General features: G+C 41.9%; 1 protein-coding gene across 4 annotated transcripts in view; it reads right to left on the reverse strand.

Moving 5' to 3' along the window:
* The window catches only part of RGS20 (regulator of G protein signaling 20), an 88,859-nt gene that overhangs the window by 13,128 nt on the left and 55,905 nt on the right, over positions 1–19,826 (reverse strand). For all 4 annotated transcript variants that reach the window (XM_022556798.3, XM_089899164.1, XM_022556797.3 and 1 more), the window contains 3 exons: positions 12,074–12,222; positions 5,436–5,522; positions 759–993 (listed from right to left, as the gene is read on the reverse strand). In XM_022556798.3, the coding sequence (XP_022412506.1) occupies positions 759–993; positions 5,436–5,522; positions 12,074–12,222 (471 nt within the window). The remainder of the gene's footprint in view (positions 1–758; positions 994–5,435; positions 5,523–12,073; positions 12,223–19,826) is intronic.

Raw genomic sequence — 19,826 nt, forward strand, 5'->3', positions numbered from 1 at the left:
TTTCTGGTAATTTCCTTCTCATTATCCTTGGCCCATCCATGGCCTCTCCAGGTACCTCTTCCTCATGCCCCCCGCCCCCCAGTGATGGCTCGTCCCCCAGCCCGTCATGACCCCAAGACGTCGCACCCGGGGCCCCATGTCTGCTGCCCCCTTGTCTGTGAGCTCCCTGACAGGAGAGGTCCTGTTTTATTAGCTTTACATTCTGAGCGGCACATGTGGGATTTTACCATCGGAGCTACAAGGCACTTAGATTTGAGGCCAACGTAACCTCCTAGATTTTAGATTTGGAAGAATGAAAACTGAGAGGTGGAAACCTCATGATTTCACTCCTCTGATCATTTCTCTGATGTCACAAAGGGCCACTCTGGGGCAAACCTCTGCAGCATCAGCATCATATAAGTGATGCTCTTTCCATCTAAAGTCAGGATACCTGTAAATGAGACTTTGCTCAGATTAAAAGGATAATTTTATTTAAAGGAACGCTTATAGGCTGTCATTTAAAAACAGCGTTTACAGCAAAATGCATAGACGCCTACTTCTAGAGAATCGGATGAAAGTTATAGATACTTTTCCCAGGAAAATGCACACAATCTTTGCCTGATTTCGGGGGGCACTTGGCCCCCATTGGTGGGACCACCCCGCAAGGTGTTTGAACACTGTGAATGGTGGAAGCAGCCCTGACCAGGCGGGGTGACCAGACACCGAAGGGGTTCCTTTCACCCGCGGCCTCCTGGGGGACGTTTCTGGTGGGTACGTACCTCTTTAGGAGAAAGAATAGAAACGTAGTCTTCATATATTATTCGTGCTTTCTCTTCAATCATGGTTTTATTAGCTTCTTTTTTCAGTTCCTCACATGCCATCCAGAAGAGCATGTTTTCCTCACTGAACTCCGTTCGGAGAAACTCCCGGAACGCGTTCCTTCCCGCAGGCGTGAGCATGAGTTTGTCGAAGGACTGGGCCCAGGCGCTGGCCTCCTCCAGGCTGGGACCCGGGCTGGGCGGGGGGCGGGAGAAAGGGGCGAAGGGAGCAGAGGTATTGGTGGCTGATGTGAATTGCATCGCGAGAAACGTGTCTTTTTCGCTCTGAGAATGAAAATGTGCCCTTAGGCCCTTTTAGGCAGAGAAAGGGCTGTTCTCATTTCCTCGGGCCTTCGGCCGAAACACGTGTGGCACTTTCCAACTGTCTAGCTGGACGGCACCACTGCTGCCAAAGGGCTTGCAAACCAAACTGCTGGAATAACTGCTAAGAACAAGCCCGTACATCTAGGCACATCCTGGCAAAGGTTTTAAATTATAAAAGTAAAACAAAAAATTCTTAACAACCATCTGACCACAAACTCCCCAGGCGGCTGTGATAGACCCAAGTCAGACCTGACCACCTGGCTTCCAGGACAGTCATGGGGCAGTGTCTGCCCAGGGTTCTAAAAGATTCAAAAGAGAATGTTAAAGAGAAAAAGGAAAGAAGATAAGTTTTGTCCAGTAACTGCAAGTGATGAACAGCAATGACGAACTGAGCACTTACAGATTCACCTTTTACCTGGAGACCTAGGCCATCCGCAGCAGTGCACTCACCTGGGTGCTAGGTCCACACACTGCCCTCTGGACGCCCCCCTCCATCCCCGATGGAACTGCTCTTCTTGATTTTGGGGCTTACCCTGTTTTAGTTTATTTTTACTTACATTTTCATTATATTGAGGCCAGAAAACACAATCTGTTTAACAATGATCCTTATTAATTTCTTTTCCCTTACCCTTTTTCTTTTCATAGTTTTTATGTATGGATGTATCCCTGAAGAATATATTCTTTAGTTTTTTTTTAAAAGACTCTGCTTTTATTTTTATTTTATTATTTATTCATTTATTTACTTATTTATTTATTGGCCGAGCCTCGAGGCTTGTGGGATCTTAGCTCCCTGACCAGGGATTGAACCCATGCCCCCTGCAATGGAAGCGCAGAGTCCTAACCACTGGACTGCCAGGGAATTTCCCTTCCTGGACAATTGTGATAGTTGAATTCAGCCTACTCATTTTTGTGATTCCATGTTTAATTGGTTTAAACATTTCAGAGACCATTACTTTATATGTGATTGCAGATAATTCTAACATCTGAAGTCTTTTGGCCTCTAAATCCAAGTGTTGTTTCTACTGACTCTCATTTGTGGTAGGTTGTGTCCTTCTAGTTTTGTAATTTTTGGTTGGTCTTAATCTTTGGGAAACTGAGAGTCACATTTGATGGTATTCCCTTTCCTCCAGAGAGGATGTGTGTGTGCTTCCTACTGACTGGGGACCACTTCTGCTCCTTTCGTGGACCAGGGCTGAATCGTGGAATCCTGGCTTTAAGCTCCTTGCCCTACCCCCTCTGCACTGGCTCTGAGAGAAAACCCTTCTGTCCTGTGCTTAGCAGTCACTGCTCAGGGCTTTGCTTACTTTTTATTTGGTTTTGCTTTTCAGGTGCTTTGTCCTTTTCCTTACTTTCTGTGAGCCCAGTGTTGCAAAAACTTTTAGACTTATGCAAAATCTGTTCTCCTGTCTTGGGAAGGCCCCCAGATGATCTAATCTGCCACACTGCCAAAGGCTCTCTCTCCATTTAGTTTTGGGGGGTAAACTGTACCGCCAAGAATTTGATATGTAGCGAACTTGTCCTAATTATATGGTGATGATAGAAAAAACTCTCTCCCATATGCAAAGTTTACAATGTAAATTCTATGTCCTTTTCCTATCTTTAAGATGGATTATAAGTGACCCAGCAGAGAAACATCAGTGAAAAGCTGAAGACCAGAGAGTTCCCTGGTGCTTCAGTGGTTAGGATTCCGGGCTTTCACTGCCATGGCCCGGGTTCAATCCCTGGGTGGGGAATTGAGATCCCATAAGCCGCGCTGCACGGCCAAAAAAAATTAAAAAGCTGAAGACCAGACAAAATGGGTCATAGAAAGCGAGTAGTCAGCTGAGCCAGCAGTGAGACACAGACAGATAAACAGTCATTTCAAGTTTAGTTTCAAAGTTAGATTCAGTGTGTATAGATGAATCCTATGTAAGTACAACTGTGTGGAAATGCATAGATAGTTCCTTTGAGGATACGTAAAAAAACTGTTGATGGTTTATATTTGGAGATTGGGACAAGGTCTGGAGTAAGAGGACAACTGAGCTTTTATTGTAAAACTTTTGTATTGTCTGATTTCTGTTTTTTATAACAGGTGTTTAAGCTTTTCATCACGAAAAGAGTATTCTGTATGAAAACATAAATCTCTATCATAACCAGTAAAATTACTTTTGAAAGAAATATATATATACATGTTTTTTGGCTCTGTGGCTTGTGGGATCTCAGTTACCCCACCAGGGATTGAACCCAGGCCACAGCAGTGAAAGCCCAGAATCCTAACCACTGAACCACCAGGGAACTCCCTGAAAGAAATATTTTAAAAGATGCTTAAAAGATAACTTAAAAATAGTAACTTAAAGCAATCTACATAAAAATACCAGATTCTTTTTAGATAGGTTAATTAAATTGGCAAGGCTTAGTAAAGAATGCTAAATTAAAAAAAAAAGAATGCTAAGTTATGTTCCTTAAATATGGGGATTCAAAATATATCTTCTTACTCCTTTTAAGAAATACATATAAAAGAATGACTGAAAAACTTAAGGGTAATCAGTAGTACCCTTTAAAAAGAGAGAGAGAGAGAGAGAGAGAGAGAAAACATATCTTTTCCATAGTACCAAAGAACCTAGAAGCAAAGAAAGCACAGTTCATACAGTAAAAAAAAAAAAAAAAGGAAATAATTAGGGTGTATTGTAAGTAGATAGTCAACAAACATTCTAGAAGATTAAACATATCCGTAATCATCAAGACAACTCACCCAATGTAATTGGATTTTAATTCCCAGTTGAGTGACAGAGACTCAAACTGGGCAAAAATCCAACATAATGCTATTTTCGGGAAGCATACAAAATACTACCAAAAATTACAAACAAATAGGCAAAGATATGTGAGGGAAATACAGATGAATACGATTAATATCTAAATAGAAATGGAAGCAAAAGGCATCAAATTGGATAAACAGTCATTTTATATTATTGGATATGATTGAGAACAAATAACGGCCGATATACATGGAATGGTTCCTTCTTGCCTGGCTCTGTTCTCAGTGCTTTACTGGTTACTCAAGGCTCACGACAACCCTTCTTTGGCTGAGTCACAATGCACTGTTATTATCCCCATTTTACACACAGGGAAACTGAGGCAGAATGTGGCTGCTAAGTGCCCAAGGTCATACAGGCAGGATGGACAGAGCCAGGACCAGATGAGGGCTTTCTGGTTCCAGACAGTACTCAAAGCCTCAAGCCTCGGTGCAGAATACAGTATACTGAACTATATAAGAGAAAAGCTGTTTTTAACAGACTCATGAATTGTGGAAGATTTTAATATGCATCCTAGATGCTGAAATATCTGGGTAAAAATAAATAAAGAATGAAGAAAAATATTTTAAGTAAACTTTTAGGTTACTTGTTTTTTCCCCCCTCAAAAATAAATAATTTAAGACAAGACCTATTTGAACAATGCTTTTAGGATATTTGTCTATTGCCTGCAGTTATATTGGCATAACACAAAGAAAAGGAATAAGAATAGGTAAGTGGAAGTAAATCCATAGATAATACAGGCAGGAAAAAAGACAATTTTAAAATTTGACATTATGGAAAGTAATTTGTGTGTTTTTCCAACTTTTTTCTCAAAATACTTAAAAAATAATACATTTACTAAAGTATATTTATAGTTAAGAAAAAGAAATGGACCTTAAAAATTTTCCTGAAACCCTAACTTGTGTATTTCATTATGTTCTTTTATTTTAAAAAGTAAATCACATAAAAATAAAATGACATCATATGTTTTGCCAAGAAGCATCAATTTCTATTTGTGATTAACAGGCATTAGATTAACAGTGGAACTGATTTTTCTCCCTGTCACACAATGAATTAAAAGGAATTCTGCAGGGACTTCCCTGGTGGTCCAGTGGTTAAGACTCTGAGCTCCCAGTGCAGGGGGCCTGGGTTCAATCCCTGGTTGGGGAACTAAGATCTTGCATGCCTCACGGCATGGCCACAAAATAAATAAATAAATAACTTTTTTTAAAAAAAGAATTCTGCAGTGAAAATGTGATGCAACATTATGATTTGATATTATTAAATTGCAGTTAGAGAAACTGTGTGTTCTATTGAAACAAAAATACAAAAAAAAATCTGGTTGAGAATCTACGAGAGGATGGACGTTCACTAAACTTATTTTGATCATCATTTTATGCCATATACAAGTCAAATCATTACGCTGTTCTCCTTAGGCTTACACGGTGCTGAATGTCAATTATATCTCAATAAAACTGGAAGGAAAAAATAATAAGGTTGGCATTTCTGTCCATTTAGTGAGCTAAACACTATGAGATTTTACCTTTCTTCACAGATGGGAAGGTCCTCTGTTCTGAGTTCATAGGAAGCACTCCTGAGTCTCTGTTCCTCTTGGTTTCTAACAGTGAGACTGCAAGAAATAAGACAAACACGTGTTAGCTGAGATCATTCTGTATCAAGGAAAGATTTTTTACAAATATTTCAGAGAACTCCAGCTTACCAAGTTGAATTAATTTGTTTTCTTGATAAAAGTGACAATTCTTTGTTTTCTTAAGAAAACCAAAAGTATGACAATAAGCTATTAGCAAAATTAATTCTATTTATATTACTATGGTCTACACTCATTGAGAGAGTTTACATTTAGAATAATATTTCTTTTCATAAAACATGTCCATTAGAAAGTAGTAGAAAGATCAGATTTTCAGGAATGTTTTCGGTTTTCATTTTGTTTCCTGAACCTTGAAAAAAGGTATACATTCTCCAGACTTTGTTTCCCAGTGAAAATGGAGATTTTATGTATTTACAGGCACACATATGAAAGTATGAAAGAAAGCCAGGAAAGTGTACAATCAAAATCTCTATTGTATCTTTCAAGGGAGTTTGTTTCCTTATACACGTTTTGCACCTTCATTTGTAAATTTATTCCAGGTATTTCTGTTGTTATAGTAAATGGAATTTTCACTTCCATCTCATCTTCTAACTTTATTGTTTGTACGTTTGAAGGTAATTTGTTAATAGCTTTACTGAACCATCATTTTTACATCATAAAGTTGCCTCTTTAAAGTGTACAACTCAGTGTTTTTTAGCATAATCACAAGGTTGTATGACCCTCACTATCTAATTTCACAACATTTTCATTACCCCGAAAGGAAGCCCCAGACCTGTTGGCAGCCACTGCTCATGACACACTACCTCTGACCTACACCAGCCCTCAACATACACAATCTGCTTCCTGTCTCTAGAGATATGTGTATTCTTTTTCATTGAATGAAAGATTCTTTAAATTCTACAGTGCTTTACAATTTTCAGAAGTTTCACACACATGATTTCATACAATCCCATAGTAACCCTTTTCTCTGCCACCCCTCTATGGCCGCTTCCCCTTCCCTCTCCCCAGTGGTAACCACTAGTTTGTTCTCTAAGACATGTCTATTCTGGATCACACCATATGTGGTCCTTGGTGGCTGGCTTCTTTCACTTGGCATACTGGTTTAAGGTGCATTCATGCTGTAGCATGTTTCACTACGTTACTCCTTTTTGTGCCTGAATAATATTCCATTGCCTGTGTGTGTATCACAATTTGTTATCCATTCACCAGCTGATGAGCAGTTAGGTTGTTTGCACATCGGGGCTATTTGTAGATAATTCCACCGTGAACAGTCATGTACAAGATTTTGTGTGGCTGTCTGTTTTTATTTCTCCTGTGTAGATACCCAGGAGTGGAAATGCTGTCATGTCGTAACTCTATTGTTAACATTTTGAGGAAGGCCCAAACTGCTCTCCAAAGCAGCTGCACCATCTCACACTCCCACCAGCAATGTTGGAGGGAGCCAATTCCTCCACAGCCTTGCCAACACTTACTGTTGTCTGTCTTTCTTATTCTAGCCATTTAGGTGGTTATGAAGTGGTATCACATCGTGCTTTTGATTTGCATTTTGCTAACGACTCATGACATTTGAGCATCTTTACAAGTATTGATCATCTAGTTGTACATCTTTGGAGACATATCTATTCAGATCCTTCACCCATTTTTAAATTGGTTTGTCTTTTTATTTTTGACTTGTAAGAGTTCTTTACATTTCTGAAAGCTATTATTTTTTGTTAATTTGATTTCTCTCTTTTGTGTTTGTGTCAGCTTAGCAACAATTCCCCTGGCATTCTCAAGGGAATTCTCTTATCATCAGCAAACAGGGAGCTTTTCCTCTTCTTTCCCAATTCTTAGGCCTCCAGTTGTTTTTTCTTGTCTGATCCCTAAAGCCCAGTGTTGAATAGTACGGAAGATCCTGGACAGCCTTGCCTTGTTCTTTTTTTAAAAAATTAATTCATTAATTTATTTTTGGCTGCGTTGGGTCTTCGTTGCTGTGCACGGGCTTTCTCTAGTTGCAGCGAGCGGGGGCTACTCTTCGTTGCAGTGCGTGGGCTTCTCATTGCGGTGGCTTCTCTTGTTGCGGAAAACGGGCTCTAGGCGCGCGGGCTTCAGTAGTTGTGGCACGCGGGCTCGGTAGCTGTGGCTCATGGGCTCTAGAGTGCAGGCTCAGTAGTTGGGGCACATGGGTTTAGTTGCTCTGCGGCATGTGGGATTTTCCTGGACCAGGGCTCGATCCCATGTCCCCTGACTTGGCAGGTGGATTCTTAACCACTGTGCCACCAGGGAAGTCCCCCTTGCCTTGTTCTTGATTTTAGCAGGAATGCTTTTAGTTTCCCATTAATATCAAAATGGATTTTTATCATTGATTAGTTGCGTTTGCTTTATCTTACTATTGCCTCTGTACTGTCTTTTCTATTCTTTTATTATGCCTTTCCTTAACTTTCTTTACACCATTTTATAAAAGTCTTTTATTCTATTTTCAGGCATTTATGAATTTTCAGTAATTGTGTGTTTGTGTGTAGCTCTATTTTTCTTTAAGTGCAGTCATTAGACATGCAGGAACTCCTTTTTCTTGTTGCTTTCATGATGCCAGGGCTAACAGTTTCAGTAAATGATGGTTTCTTAAAACAAAAACAAAAACGAATTTGAAAGGCATCTGGGTGGTACTCTCTCTGCAGGAGTATTAATACTGCCCGACGTCATAGACTTCTTTCGTAAGAGAAAATAGTACTACACAGTGGGTATGAAAAAGCAAAGAGGAAAAGGAAGGATGAATTTGACACAAGATTCTTAAAAGAACTGTAAGTTGTATTATGAATAAATAATGCAATATGTACTTAAGCTTTGGCATTTTTTCCATGTCTCATTCTTTTAAAAGTAGGAATATTTCTTAGGAGACAATGTGTTCTTGAAAAACAGTAATATATTTTGTGCCGACTTTTTGAACCTGGATTTATTTTTATTGTTAAAGTAGAATAAGAAAATGTTGATAGAAGCCAAAATAGTTGCTCACCACTTTGAAGAAATATTCAATAAAAGAAGAGCCCTGCTTAGGTCTCTTTTGGTAAAGTTTAGAGTTGTTATAAAGAGGAAAAAGTTCTTCAGTCTTCTAGAAAGGAAAACAAAAAGTTTATTTTCAAGACATCAAGACTCTGCATGACTCCTTTTATAAAATGAAACGCCTGAAGGCCAGAAAGCAGGATTCTGAGAAAGATAATACAAGGGCTTAGAAAACTAATAGCCATTTACCTTTCTTAAAAATGGACTCTTGTAAACGAATAAAAAAAATCACTCCGAAAAAAAAAATGGACTCACTGTGTACTCTCAACATGGATAAATCTCAAATGCACGTTGTGAAAAAAATCAAGGAAATCAAATATCGGAACAGCTGAAGTTTTCCACGCACTTTTTTCCCAACCTATTTCCCCCTTTCTTCTCCTGAGATAACCAGCACACTTAATTTTTTGTTTTTTATCATTACCATTCACAGTTACCCTACCCTCTCTAAAAATGTATAAATAAATAAAAATATATAGATATGCACATATTTCCAAACTTTGTAAATATGCATTGCTTTACAGGTTGCTTTTTCTCCTTTAAAAGCACATGCATTTAAAAGCCGGATGGTGTCACATTACATAACTACACCACGAAGCATCTATCCGGATAGTTTCAGTTTTTCTCAGTCAGATGAACGCTGCTGTGACCCTCTCACAGGATGAACCGTGATGCAATGAATGTTCATGTACAAGCCTTTGGATGAAATGTGTTTTTAGTTTTCCTGCTAGCACATTTGAATATTTTAATGTAGCCAGATTTATGAATCTCTTCCTTTTACAGATTTTCCTTTTTCTTTTTAAAAGTAATTCTTCCCAACACCAAGATCATAAAGATATTATCTTGTGTCTTCCTCTTGGATATTCACGTTTAGGCTTTTAAGCCATCTGGAGTTGATCTTGGGAGATTAATTTTTTACATGATGCAATATAGGAATATAAATCTGTTTCTATGGATTTGGATACCAGGTAGGGTGACCGACTTTCCCAGTTTGTCTGGGGCTCATGGGTTTGCTGGGACATAGGACTTTCAATGCTGAAACCAACCAGGCAACTGGGATGAGCTGGTCACCTAATGCCAGGAATCTGGGTATTTATAGAATAGCTCATTCTTTCTTTTGCTAAAGCCACCTTTGCTATATGCTGATAAAGTTTTCAGTATTTTTTTTTAATTTTTAAAAATTTTTAATTTTTTTTGGCTGCAGGCTTTCTCTAGTTGTGGTGAGCGGGGGCTACTGTTTGTTGTGGTGCGTGGGCTTCTCTTGTTGCGGAGCATGGGCTCTAGGCATGTGGGCTTCAGTAGTTGTGGCACGCGGGCTCTAGAGCACAGGCTCAGTAGTTGTAGCACACGGGCTCAGTAGTTGTGGCACGCGGGCTTCAGTAGTTGTGGCTCGTGGGCTCTAGAGTGCAGGCTCAGTAGTTGTAGCACGTGGGCTCAGTAGTTGTGGCTCGCAGGCTCTAGGGCACAGGCTCAGTAGTTGTGGCGCATGGGCTTCGTTGCTCTGCGGCATGTGGGACCTTCCCAGACCAGGGCTTGAACCCGTGTCCCCTGCACTGGCAGGCGGATTCTTAACCACTGCGCCACCAGGGAAGCCCCAGTATTTCTCTTATTGCCTTCCCTTGATGTGGAAAAATCGATGTTCCATTTCTGACTAAGCATAAATACCATTAATTTTGAAAGAAAATGTTATAGTTTTGTCCTAAGAAAGACTGAGGTATTTGATTTGTTGATTGTTAACATGAGGTGATTTGTTTATGGCTCTGGATTTACACTTTCTAACACAAAATTAAATACCAAGTTTCACAGCTGCTTTTGTATTCATCAGTGTTATGTGTTCCCCATGACTGCCCTCTGGGTTCAGTTTTGCCCTTTTCACCCTTGAATACATCCTTAGTTCTTTAGGGAGGGTCTGCAGGCAGCTACCTCTCTTGGCCTTTGTATGTCTGAAAATGACCTATTTTACCTACACTCCTGAGTTATAGTTTGACTAAGTTTTCTGTTACTTTGCTCCCGTACTTTGAAGACGCTCTCTTGTCTTTCGTAGACACACATACCACGTGCTCCACAGGTGCTGGCTGCGATGAGGATGTCCAGGTACAGATTTATATTTTATTCGCCCTGGTTGACGTTAGTAGGGGGAGGCTGCTCTGGGACCCATCACCACCTGTCGCCCATACACCATCAGTCCCAGACATTGTTCAGGCCATGGTCCCCACCTCCTGTGCCATCCCAAGGCACCAGAGCAGGGAAGGGGGGATGGGGTAAATGCCAGGCGGCATCCTTCCTGCACAGGGACACCTTTGCACACCTCTCAGGCATCATCTCACTGAGCCTGATGAGCAGAGTGAAAGGGTGGAAAAGGGGCCTCAGTGCAGTCTCTTCACCCCTGGTAGGTCCCCTCCCCTACTACCGGGGGTCCTGGACACCTCGGTGCGTCAGGGGTGCCAAGGCGCCCTTTCCTCCCGTCTCCTGCCGGGTCCTCTAGACCCCTTGTCAGGGCTGAAGGCTCACTTTAAACTCTGGGCTGCTAGGCTCTGGTCAGCCACTCCCCCCCATATTCCCACTTGAGTCTGGGGTTCCGTCCTGAATGGACAGACCTCCCAGCATCAGGGTAACATCCATCCTCAGAGGCACCGGCCTGGAACTTTATGGAAATTAACACCAGCCCGAGGCAAGCAGGAACAGCCCAAACCGTCCTGGACTTTTCACCTTCAGCCTGCAGCCCGCCCACCCCCAGTTCTAATGGTTCTACTTCCCTGATCAATCACAGTTTTCCTTCTTCTCCACGGGATAGTGAGGTCTGGTCTAACTTGCAGTCAAGCCCAAATAAATTTACAATCATTGAATTGCCTAAAGCTACGCACACGTTTGGCTGTCACGAAGCACGTTTCATAGCCAAGATTTCAGAAATGCAACCTAACGTTCCTGTGATTTCTGGGTGTAAATCAGCCCCGTTTCTCCAGATCTTCAGCAGTGACTCAAACGCTCAAGTTGTATCTCTTTTTTTAAAGCAATGATTGTGTATCTTCCACTACTAGTAAGTGAGTCTATATTTTTAGATTTTCCTCTCTCTGTCAAGCTTAGTTTTTGACATTTTTCTTTATTAAAAAACAATATTAATAAAACAGAAGCAGCGGAATATAAAATGCAGGCTCATTCTCCTTCATAACGCTAGACTTAAAGACCCAGATTAAATTCTAAGTCCTCCATGAAGCCTTTGTTACCGACTGGAGGGCCTTGAGTTCACTCCTTTCTGCCCAGATATTAATATTCAATCGTCAGCTGCCTTAGGTTGTTCTTTAGATACACATTAGTCAGCCTGATTTCAGGGATTTGCATAGGTCTCTCCAGAGCTAGGATGCAGCCTCCTCTTGGGTTTGTTTGTTTGTTTTTGTTGTCGTCCTTTACAGAACCCACATCAGAGGCAGGCATATAGCAGTTGCTTAAAAGCACTTACTGCATTCATCGCAAACTGGCACCATTCAGGGTACCGTTCTCCTACCGGGAGCGCGATCATGAAAAGCCGCAAACCTTACCAAGAGCAGCTACAGCAGCAGCACCAGCAGAAGCAGCAAGCGTTGGGCCCCCGGTTCCCCACTCCGCGCGGGCCTGGGGCGGAGGCTGCGGGCCCCTGGGCGGCGCACACCTGCCGCTTTCGCATCTCCACGCGTTCTGATCCCATCGGCTGCAACAGGGAAAGTGAAAGGGGGGCGGGGGCAGACTTAGCACCACATAAGCTGGAGATTCCGATTCCGTTGTCGTTTGGATCATTGAGAAGATGCAGCGTGACTCTCTCCAGATCACTTCTGCTAATTCTGGTAAAATTTGGTGCTTACAATCCGTTCATTGACCAAACATTTATTCCCTGTCTGGAAGCACTGTGATAAATTTTAGGAGTGAAACGACAAATGGGGGCTCCCTGTGCTAAGGCGCTCACAGTTGGGTCAAGGAGACAGACACTGGCATCACATCCCTCAGACATCGTGGTGAGGACCTACCACAGGTGCGTTTCAGAGCTCGAGTCGCCCCCCCCCCCGGCCCCCGCTGGACCATCGTGAGGACGGGGGCAGTTACAGGGGCAGCTGGATCGCAGCTGCAAAGCCCTTGGAGCCGCGCCCGTGCGCAGTCCTGCTCAGGGGTGCCCAGGACGCGAGCCCTGCTCAGGACAGTGACCCACACCCATCCTGCCACCTGCAGGGACGGTGCCCTGGCCTTCCTCCCTGGGCATTGCGCGGTCGGAAACCGCTTCATCCCTCGCCTTGCCTGAGAACTACAGGAATGGTTGAAGGAGAGAAATATAAACGCAGCATAAGAAACGAGAAATTGCTGTGTCCACTTTAATTTTTGATACAATGGTTTCAGTTGTTGGTAGGGTAAAAAAAAAAAAATCCAATCTGTGTTAAAGAACCTTAAATAGATCCTTGGAATCAAATTCTGAATTTGATATTCTATTCCAACATTAGATTTATCTATTCCTACTATTACTTATCCTTATATGCTGTTGGACTTTAATTATCATATTTTTATTGTATGTTTTCATATTGGGTAAGTTAAATTCTCTTCATGAATTAAAACCAGGGAGTTCCCTGGTGGCCTAGTGGTTAGGATTCTGGGCTTTCACTGCTGTAGCCCGGGTTCAATTCCTGGCGGGGGAACTGAGATCCCACAAGCTGCCATAGCACAGCCAGGGGGAAAAAATGAATTAAAACCAAAAAACCTTTTTGGCTGTTCTTGCCTGTTTGTGTTCCAGTGGAATTTTGGGATCAGCTCATCAATACCATGTGGGAATCTGATTAGAACCACACTGGATTTACGAGATATTTGCGAGAAATGACATCTGTTTCAGTACCTATCAGGGATGACTGTGTAATAGGGAAGAACCATTGCTCTATTACAAGTTCATCACTAAAGGGATGTTGCCTATAAGCTTAAATGATACATAACAGCCCATCTCTGAGAACCCTGCCTCCCAGGTAATGAGCCTTAAGCTAAAATACCCTTGTTTAGCTCACAAGAAACATCCTGACCAGGCCCACCTGTGGATGGCTGCAGGAAAAAAGAAACTCACACAGCCCCGTCCAGAGGCGGGCTAGAACCAGGAAGTGCTCGACTTTACTCCCTCCCCTTTTGAGTATAAAAGAAGCCTGAACTCTGATTTGCGGAAGATGGTTCTTTGAGACCTTAGTCCACCAACTTCTTGGTCTGCTGGCTCTCCGAAGTTGTTCCCTGCCTCACCAGCCCGTCTCTTGATTTATTGGCCTGTCCTGCGGTGAGCACAGGAGCTTGGACCGTAACTACTACTCAGGATTGGCCCTTGTCTTTTAATCATCCTGGGATGTAAGTTCCAAGACAGAACGAGAGACCCATCAGAGGGATTTACTGTCCCTTCCTCCACAGCCAGAACAATGCTCACAACACCGTCCACAGCGCCCAGCCTGGGTGGTCCAGCCTCCTGAGTGGACCCCTTTGAATGGCCCTGGGGGAGAAGCTGGGCTCCCCTGGCATCACGTTCTCACCGCATCCGTGGCATTTCAGTGGAGCCAGAGACTGACAATGCTTTCACTTCATTCAGGACACGGAGAGGCAAGGACACGCCAGCACAGTCTCCAAACAAAGATGCTTTCAGCCAAAGACGCTCCGGGTAACTTATTTTCTCAGAGATACTGATGCACCTTGCCTCATTAAAAACAAAATCCCCATTGCTTCTCAAAAGAAGGAAGGATTGTGACGTGGTCATGTCAGTGGGTTTCAACGTCTTTGCGAGACTGGGTCTCCGCAGTCGGTCATGAAGTAGCTATTCATTTAAACCCTGTCTTATGTACAGTTCAAGAGTTGTCCTCAAACAGGTTCTGCATATTTTTGATACTTTTTTTTCCTGAATGTTTTAGAGGTCAGTTTTTGCTGCTGTTGTAAATATCTACCCCCCCCCGCCCCGCCCCATGTTTCTAAATAGTTACTTCAGAGTCTAGGAAGGCTAATGACACTCTATCTGACCTATTGACTTCTCTTAGTTTTACGAGTCTTCCTGTTAATTCTCTTGTTAGAATCTCTTGTTTCCTAGTTAGATACTGTCTATAAATAATCACACTTTACTTTCTGTCCCTTTCCAAGGTATATACCTCTTTCCTCTCCTTGGTCTTACTTCACTGGCCAGGAAGTTCAGTAAATATTGAAAAGTAGAAATACTTTTCAGGCACTTTTGTTTTCTTCATGACTTTAATGAGAAGACTGACAGTATTTTCCCTGTATGTGTGACGTGTGTCGGAGGTTTCTGGGAGAAGATAACTTTACCAAGTTAAGCAAGTTTTCTTATATTGCTTTTACACAGTATAAAATAAGTTGTACCAGCCTATCTTAATAGTTAACATATTTTATTTGTTCGTACACACCTATTTCTTTGTAAATACAGTTGTCCCTCAACACCCATGGGGGACTGGTTCCAGGACCCCCAGGATACCAAAGTTCACAGATGCTCAAGTCCCTTACATAAAATGATGTGGTATTTGCACATAACCTCTGCACATCCTCCTGGACGCTTTAAATGATCTCTAGATTACTTGTAATACCTAATACAATGTAAAGGCCATGCGATTAGTTGCCAGTGCAAGGCAAAATTCAAGTTTTGATTTTTGGAACTTTCTGGAGTTTTTCCCAGTATTTTTGATCTGAGGTTGGTTGAATCCACGGATGCAGAACCTGGGAATAAAGACTGCCAGCTTACCTGGAAGAATCTTGATTTAGTGAGTAAACTCTTAGAGAGCATCACAAGGTTGCTCATGACTGAATATAGCCTTCAGAAAGCAGAGGCAAATCTCATCAAAGTCTGTTCTTATACACTTTTTTTTTTTTTTGCGGTACGCGGGCCTCTCACTGTTGTGGCCTCTCCCGTTGTGGAGCACAGGCTCTGGACGCGCAGGCGCAGCGGCCATGGCTCACGGGCCCAGCCGCTCCGCGGCATGTGGGATCTTCCCGGACCGGGGCACGAACCCGCGTCCCCTGCATCGGCAGGCGGACTCTCAACCGCTGCGCCACCAGGGAAGCCCTGTTCTCATACACTTTTGAAAACAGCTTTATTGAGGTCTAACAGACATGCAATAAATGGCACATGTTTATTGATGTTTTGACATGTATATACTTGTGACACCACAACCACAGCCAAGACCACATCGTCAAGCTCGAGAGTTTCTTCACATCACTTGGGATCCCTCCCTCTTGTACCTGCCGGCCCCAGACAGTCACTGATCTGCTTTTTCTTACTATATATTAATTTGCATTTACTAGAATTTTATATAAATGGAATCATACGACATCTACTCTTTTTTATCTGGCTTTCTTCATTCAACATAGTTATTTTGTGATTGTTGTATTGTTCATTCCTTTGTATTTCTGAGCAGTATTCCATTGTATAGATGTGCCACAATTTCCTTATCCACTCACGTACTGATGGACTTATACCTTTTTGATAGTTGCTGGAAAGATTATATATATATATCTCATTGTCTTCTTTTGAACGTGAAAGTCTTTCATCAGACAAAATGAGAGGTGTATGTTGCTGAGACTGTGTTAAAAGGTTTACAGTTTACAGTTTGTAACGTGTTTCTCCAGTGTGTTCTTCCACATTGACTAATGCTTGCTGGTTATGTTCTTTTGGCATTTGTATTGGATTAGTCCTGGGATGTTAACCATTTTCCTAATTTATAATCCCTCATTTCTTTTCTCAGTGTTCTATGTCTCAGTTCATCTTTGCAGAGTCTCAACTTGGTCTCAGAATCTATTTAATTTTTCCTCTGAAGATAATTACAGTTTCTTGTACGGTTTCTTGGAATTCTTATACATGGTTCAGTAATTCTGACAACTTAAATCATTTAAAGCTTTAAATACACAAGTACACAGAAACATATGCCATTCCTATAAAATTTACAAACAAGCTATCATCTCTCAGTTCCTCAAAATTCTAAATTAATAGGCATGGTTTTCACTCAGTCACTAGCTGTTGGAATGTTCAGTGGCGGGAGTGGTCGTGATACCCAGGCCCTGTTGAGCAGTCGTGAAATATGACAGCCTGAGAGGAAGCTAAAAATGTTAATAAAACATGATAAAGATAAGCAAAATGTTGATAATTGTTGGAGCTGTGTCATTGACCATGGCATTTGTTATACTAGCCTCACTACATTTATGTATGTTTGAAAATTTTCCTTAATGAAGTTTCCAAAATGTCAAATTCTATCGCATTAAAAAAAGATCGTTTGAGATGATCATATGAATTTCCTCCTTTGAATAGTTAATGAAATGAATCACATTAATGCATTTCTTTTTTTTTTTTTTTGGCCGCGCTGGGTGGTGTGTGGCATCTTAGTTCCCTGACCAGGCATCGAACCTGAGCCCCCTGCAGTGGAAGCACAGAGACCTGACCACTGGACCGCCAGGCGAGCCCCAAATGCATTTCTTTTTTTCTTTTTAATTAAATTAAATTAATTAATTAATTAGGCTGCATTGAGTCTCCGTTGCTGCGTGCGGGCTTTCTCTAGTTGCGGCGAGCGGGGGCTACTCTTTGTTGCAGTGCGCGGGCTTCTCATTGCGGTGGCTTCTCTTGTTGCGGAGCACGGGCTCTAGGCGCGCGGGCTTCAGTAGTTGTGGCACACGGGCTCAGTAGTTGTGGCTCGCGGGCTCTAGAGTGTAGGCTCAGTAGTTGTGGTGCACGGGCTTAGTTGCTTCGTGGCATGTGGGATCTTCCTGGACCAGGGCTCTAACCCGTGACCCCTGTGTTGGCAGGCGGATTGTTAACCACTGTGCCACCAGGGAAGCCCCCCAAATGTGTTTCTTTTTTTTCTTTTTTTTTTTCCAAATGCATTTCTTAATGTTGAATCACACTTACCTTACTAAGTAAACTCTTGTTGGGTCTAAAAGATGGTTATTCTTTTATTATACTGCTGAAATTGATTTGGTAATATTTTTTAGGGAGTTTTAAAATCTATTTATCTTTGTTTTTTGCTAAGAGAATTATTTTTTCCCTGAAGACATGTAGAATCGGCCGGTAAAATTACTAGAACCTTTCAGGCGTGGCTTGCTGACGATGTTTTCAATTTACTCTTTGATTTCTGTTCTTTTCATAGTTTCTTCCTGGCTTTGAGTCAATATGGTATTTTTCATTTCCTGAAAAAAATCCATCCCTTTCATCTAGTTTTCAAATTTACTGGAACTTTTCATTATTAGTCATCTTAATTGTCAGATTGAGATGCTTTAAATTACAGCAGGCTTGTTCAAAATGCAAATAGGTTGTTGCTTATGGGAGAGTTGCATATTTAGTGTCACTAAATATTTGTAGAGAATTAATTTTTTTTAACATCTTTATTGGAGTGTAATTGCTTTACAGTGGTGTGTTAGTTTCTGCTTTAAAACAAAGTGAATCAGTTATACATATACATATGTCTGAGAATTACTTTTTAAAATGTCATAGCTAGTTAATATGAAGACTAACAACATATATTAAATGAATGCTACCTATTTACAAGATTTAAAAAATATGCCATCGTCAATTATGTTAGTTCGGTTCATCCTTTCAGACGTTGATATGTGGTCTGATTAGCCAAACTAGCTTGCATCTTTTTCTTCGCCTCCATCATATGTGTGGGAGAACTCCACACACATTTCATTTCCATTTGCTTTTTCTAAGGAACATGGGATCGGTGCTCCTTTGATATTGCTATTCTGTTCTTCCCCTGGTGTGTGTCTGGCACAGACTGCTGGCCTTCATTTCAGTGTCTGTTGGGATGACCCAAGTGTGCCACATACACGAGGCCCCAGTAACTGGCTGCCTTTGCTTGAGGATCCCGAGGCTCAAAAGTTAGATGAATGTAAAACCAATGTCAGTGACCTCAGAAACATTTTCTATAATTTATGGCAGCCTGAGGAAATGGGAAGAACAGGTTGGCAGTTTATTAACTATTCGGATCTTAGCTAAGAGATAATCCTACTCAATCATTGCTTTTCCAGTCCTAGGAACCCAGCATTCAAGAGAATTCTTTCAAAGTTCAAGCAAAAGCCAAGGTAAATAAGGTAAATTCTTTTTTTTTTTTTTTTTTTGGCTGCACTGGGTCTTCGTTGTGGTGTGGTGGCTTCTCTTCTTGCGGAGCACGGGCTCTAGGCATGCAGGCTTCAGTAGTTGCGGTGCATGGGCTCAGTAGTTGTGGCTCACGGGCTCTAGAGCGCAGGCTCAGGAGTTGTGGCGCACGGGCTTAGCTGCTCCATGGCATGTGGGATCTTCCCAGACCAGGGCTCGAACCCATGTCCCCTGCATTGGCAGGTGGATTCTTAACCACTGCACCACCAGGGAAGTTCCCCAAGGTAAATTCTTAATCTTGATCGCACTCTTCTGGTAATTTGGAGTTGAAAGCAGTAACTAGTTAGAAAAAATTTTAACCAGACCATGATTAGCTCAGAAAAGTTATTTCTTATTTTCTGGTAAGCTTGAACTTGCTGGTTGGATTCCATGAATAGCTATGTATTTTCATTATGGTTTCCAAATTCTAAAAATAGCCATTATTGAATTACGCATTGGGAATATGATGAAACATCAAGTATTGTGTGAAAAAAATCTTATCTCTTAGAAGGGCCTGGGACCTGAGTCCATGTTCCATGAGGTGTAGAATCATAGACAAGATCCTGATGAAGGAGAACCAAGAATCTTAAAGGACATACATTCAAAACCACCCTCAACGACCTTTAGAAACATAATCTTATCATCAGTAGGACATGATGGGCTCTGAAAGAGTTAAGCCAGAACATAAGGAAATTTGAGAGGAGAAATTCCACTGTGTGTCCCGAGCTCTCTCTCTTTATAAAGACATCCTAATCCAGAATGACCTCATCTTCACTTGATTACATCTGCAGAAGCCTTTTTTCCAAATAAGGCCACATTTACAAGTACCGGGGTTAGGACTCTGTCTTAGCCCGTTCGGGCTGCCATAACAGAAGACCACAGACTCGGGGCTTATAAACAATAGATATTTACTTCTCACAGTTCTGGAGGCTGGAAGTCTGAGATCAGGGAGCCAGCAGGTCACAACCTGGCGAGGGCACTCTTCCTGGTGGTTCAGAGCTGGCACCTTCCTGCTCTGTCCTCACAAGGAGAAGGGGACTAGGGATCTCTCTGGAGCCTCTTTTATGAGAGCATTCATCCCACTCATGAGGGATCCCAAGGGCTCCACCGACTATTACCATCATCTTTAGGGGTTAGGATTTCAACCTATGAATTTTGTTGTGGGGGGACACGAACATTCAGCCATATTA

This window comes from Delphinapterus leucas, chromosome 17 (genome assembly GCF_059928025.1).
Source record: "Delphinapterus leucas isolate spDelLeu-1000000601 "Yukka" chromosome 17, BTC_Dleu_Yukka2, whole genome shotgun sequence".
NCBI lineage: Eukaryota > Metazoa > Chordata > Mammalia > Artiodactyla > Monodontidae > Delphinapterus > Delphinapterus leucas.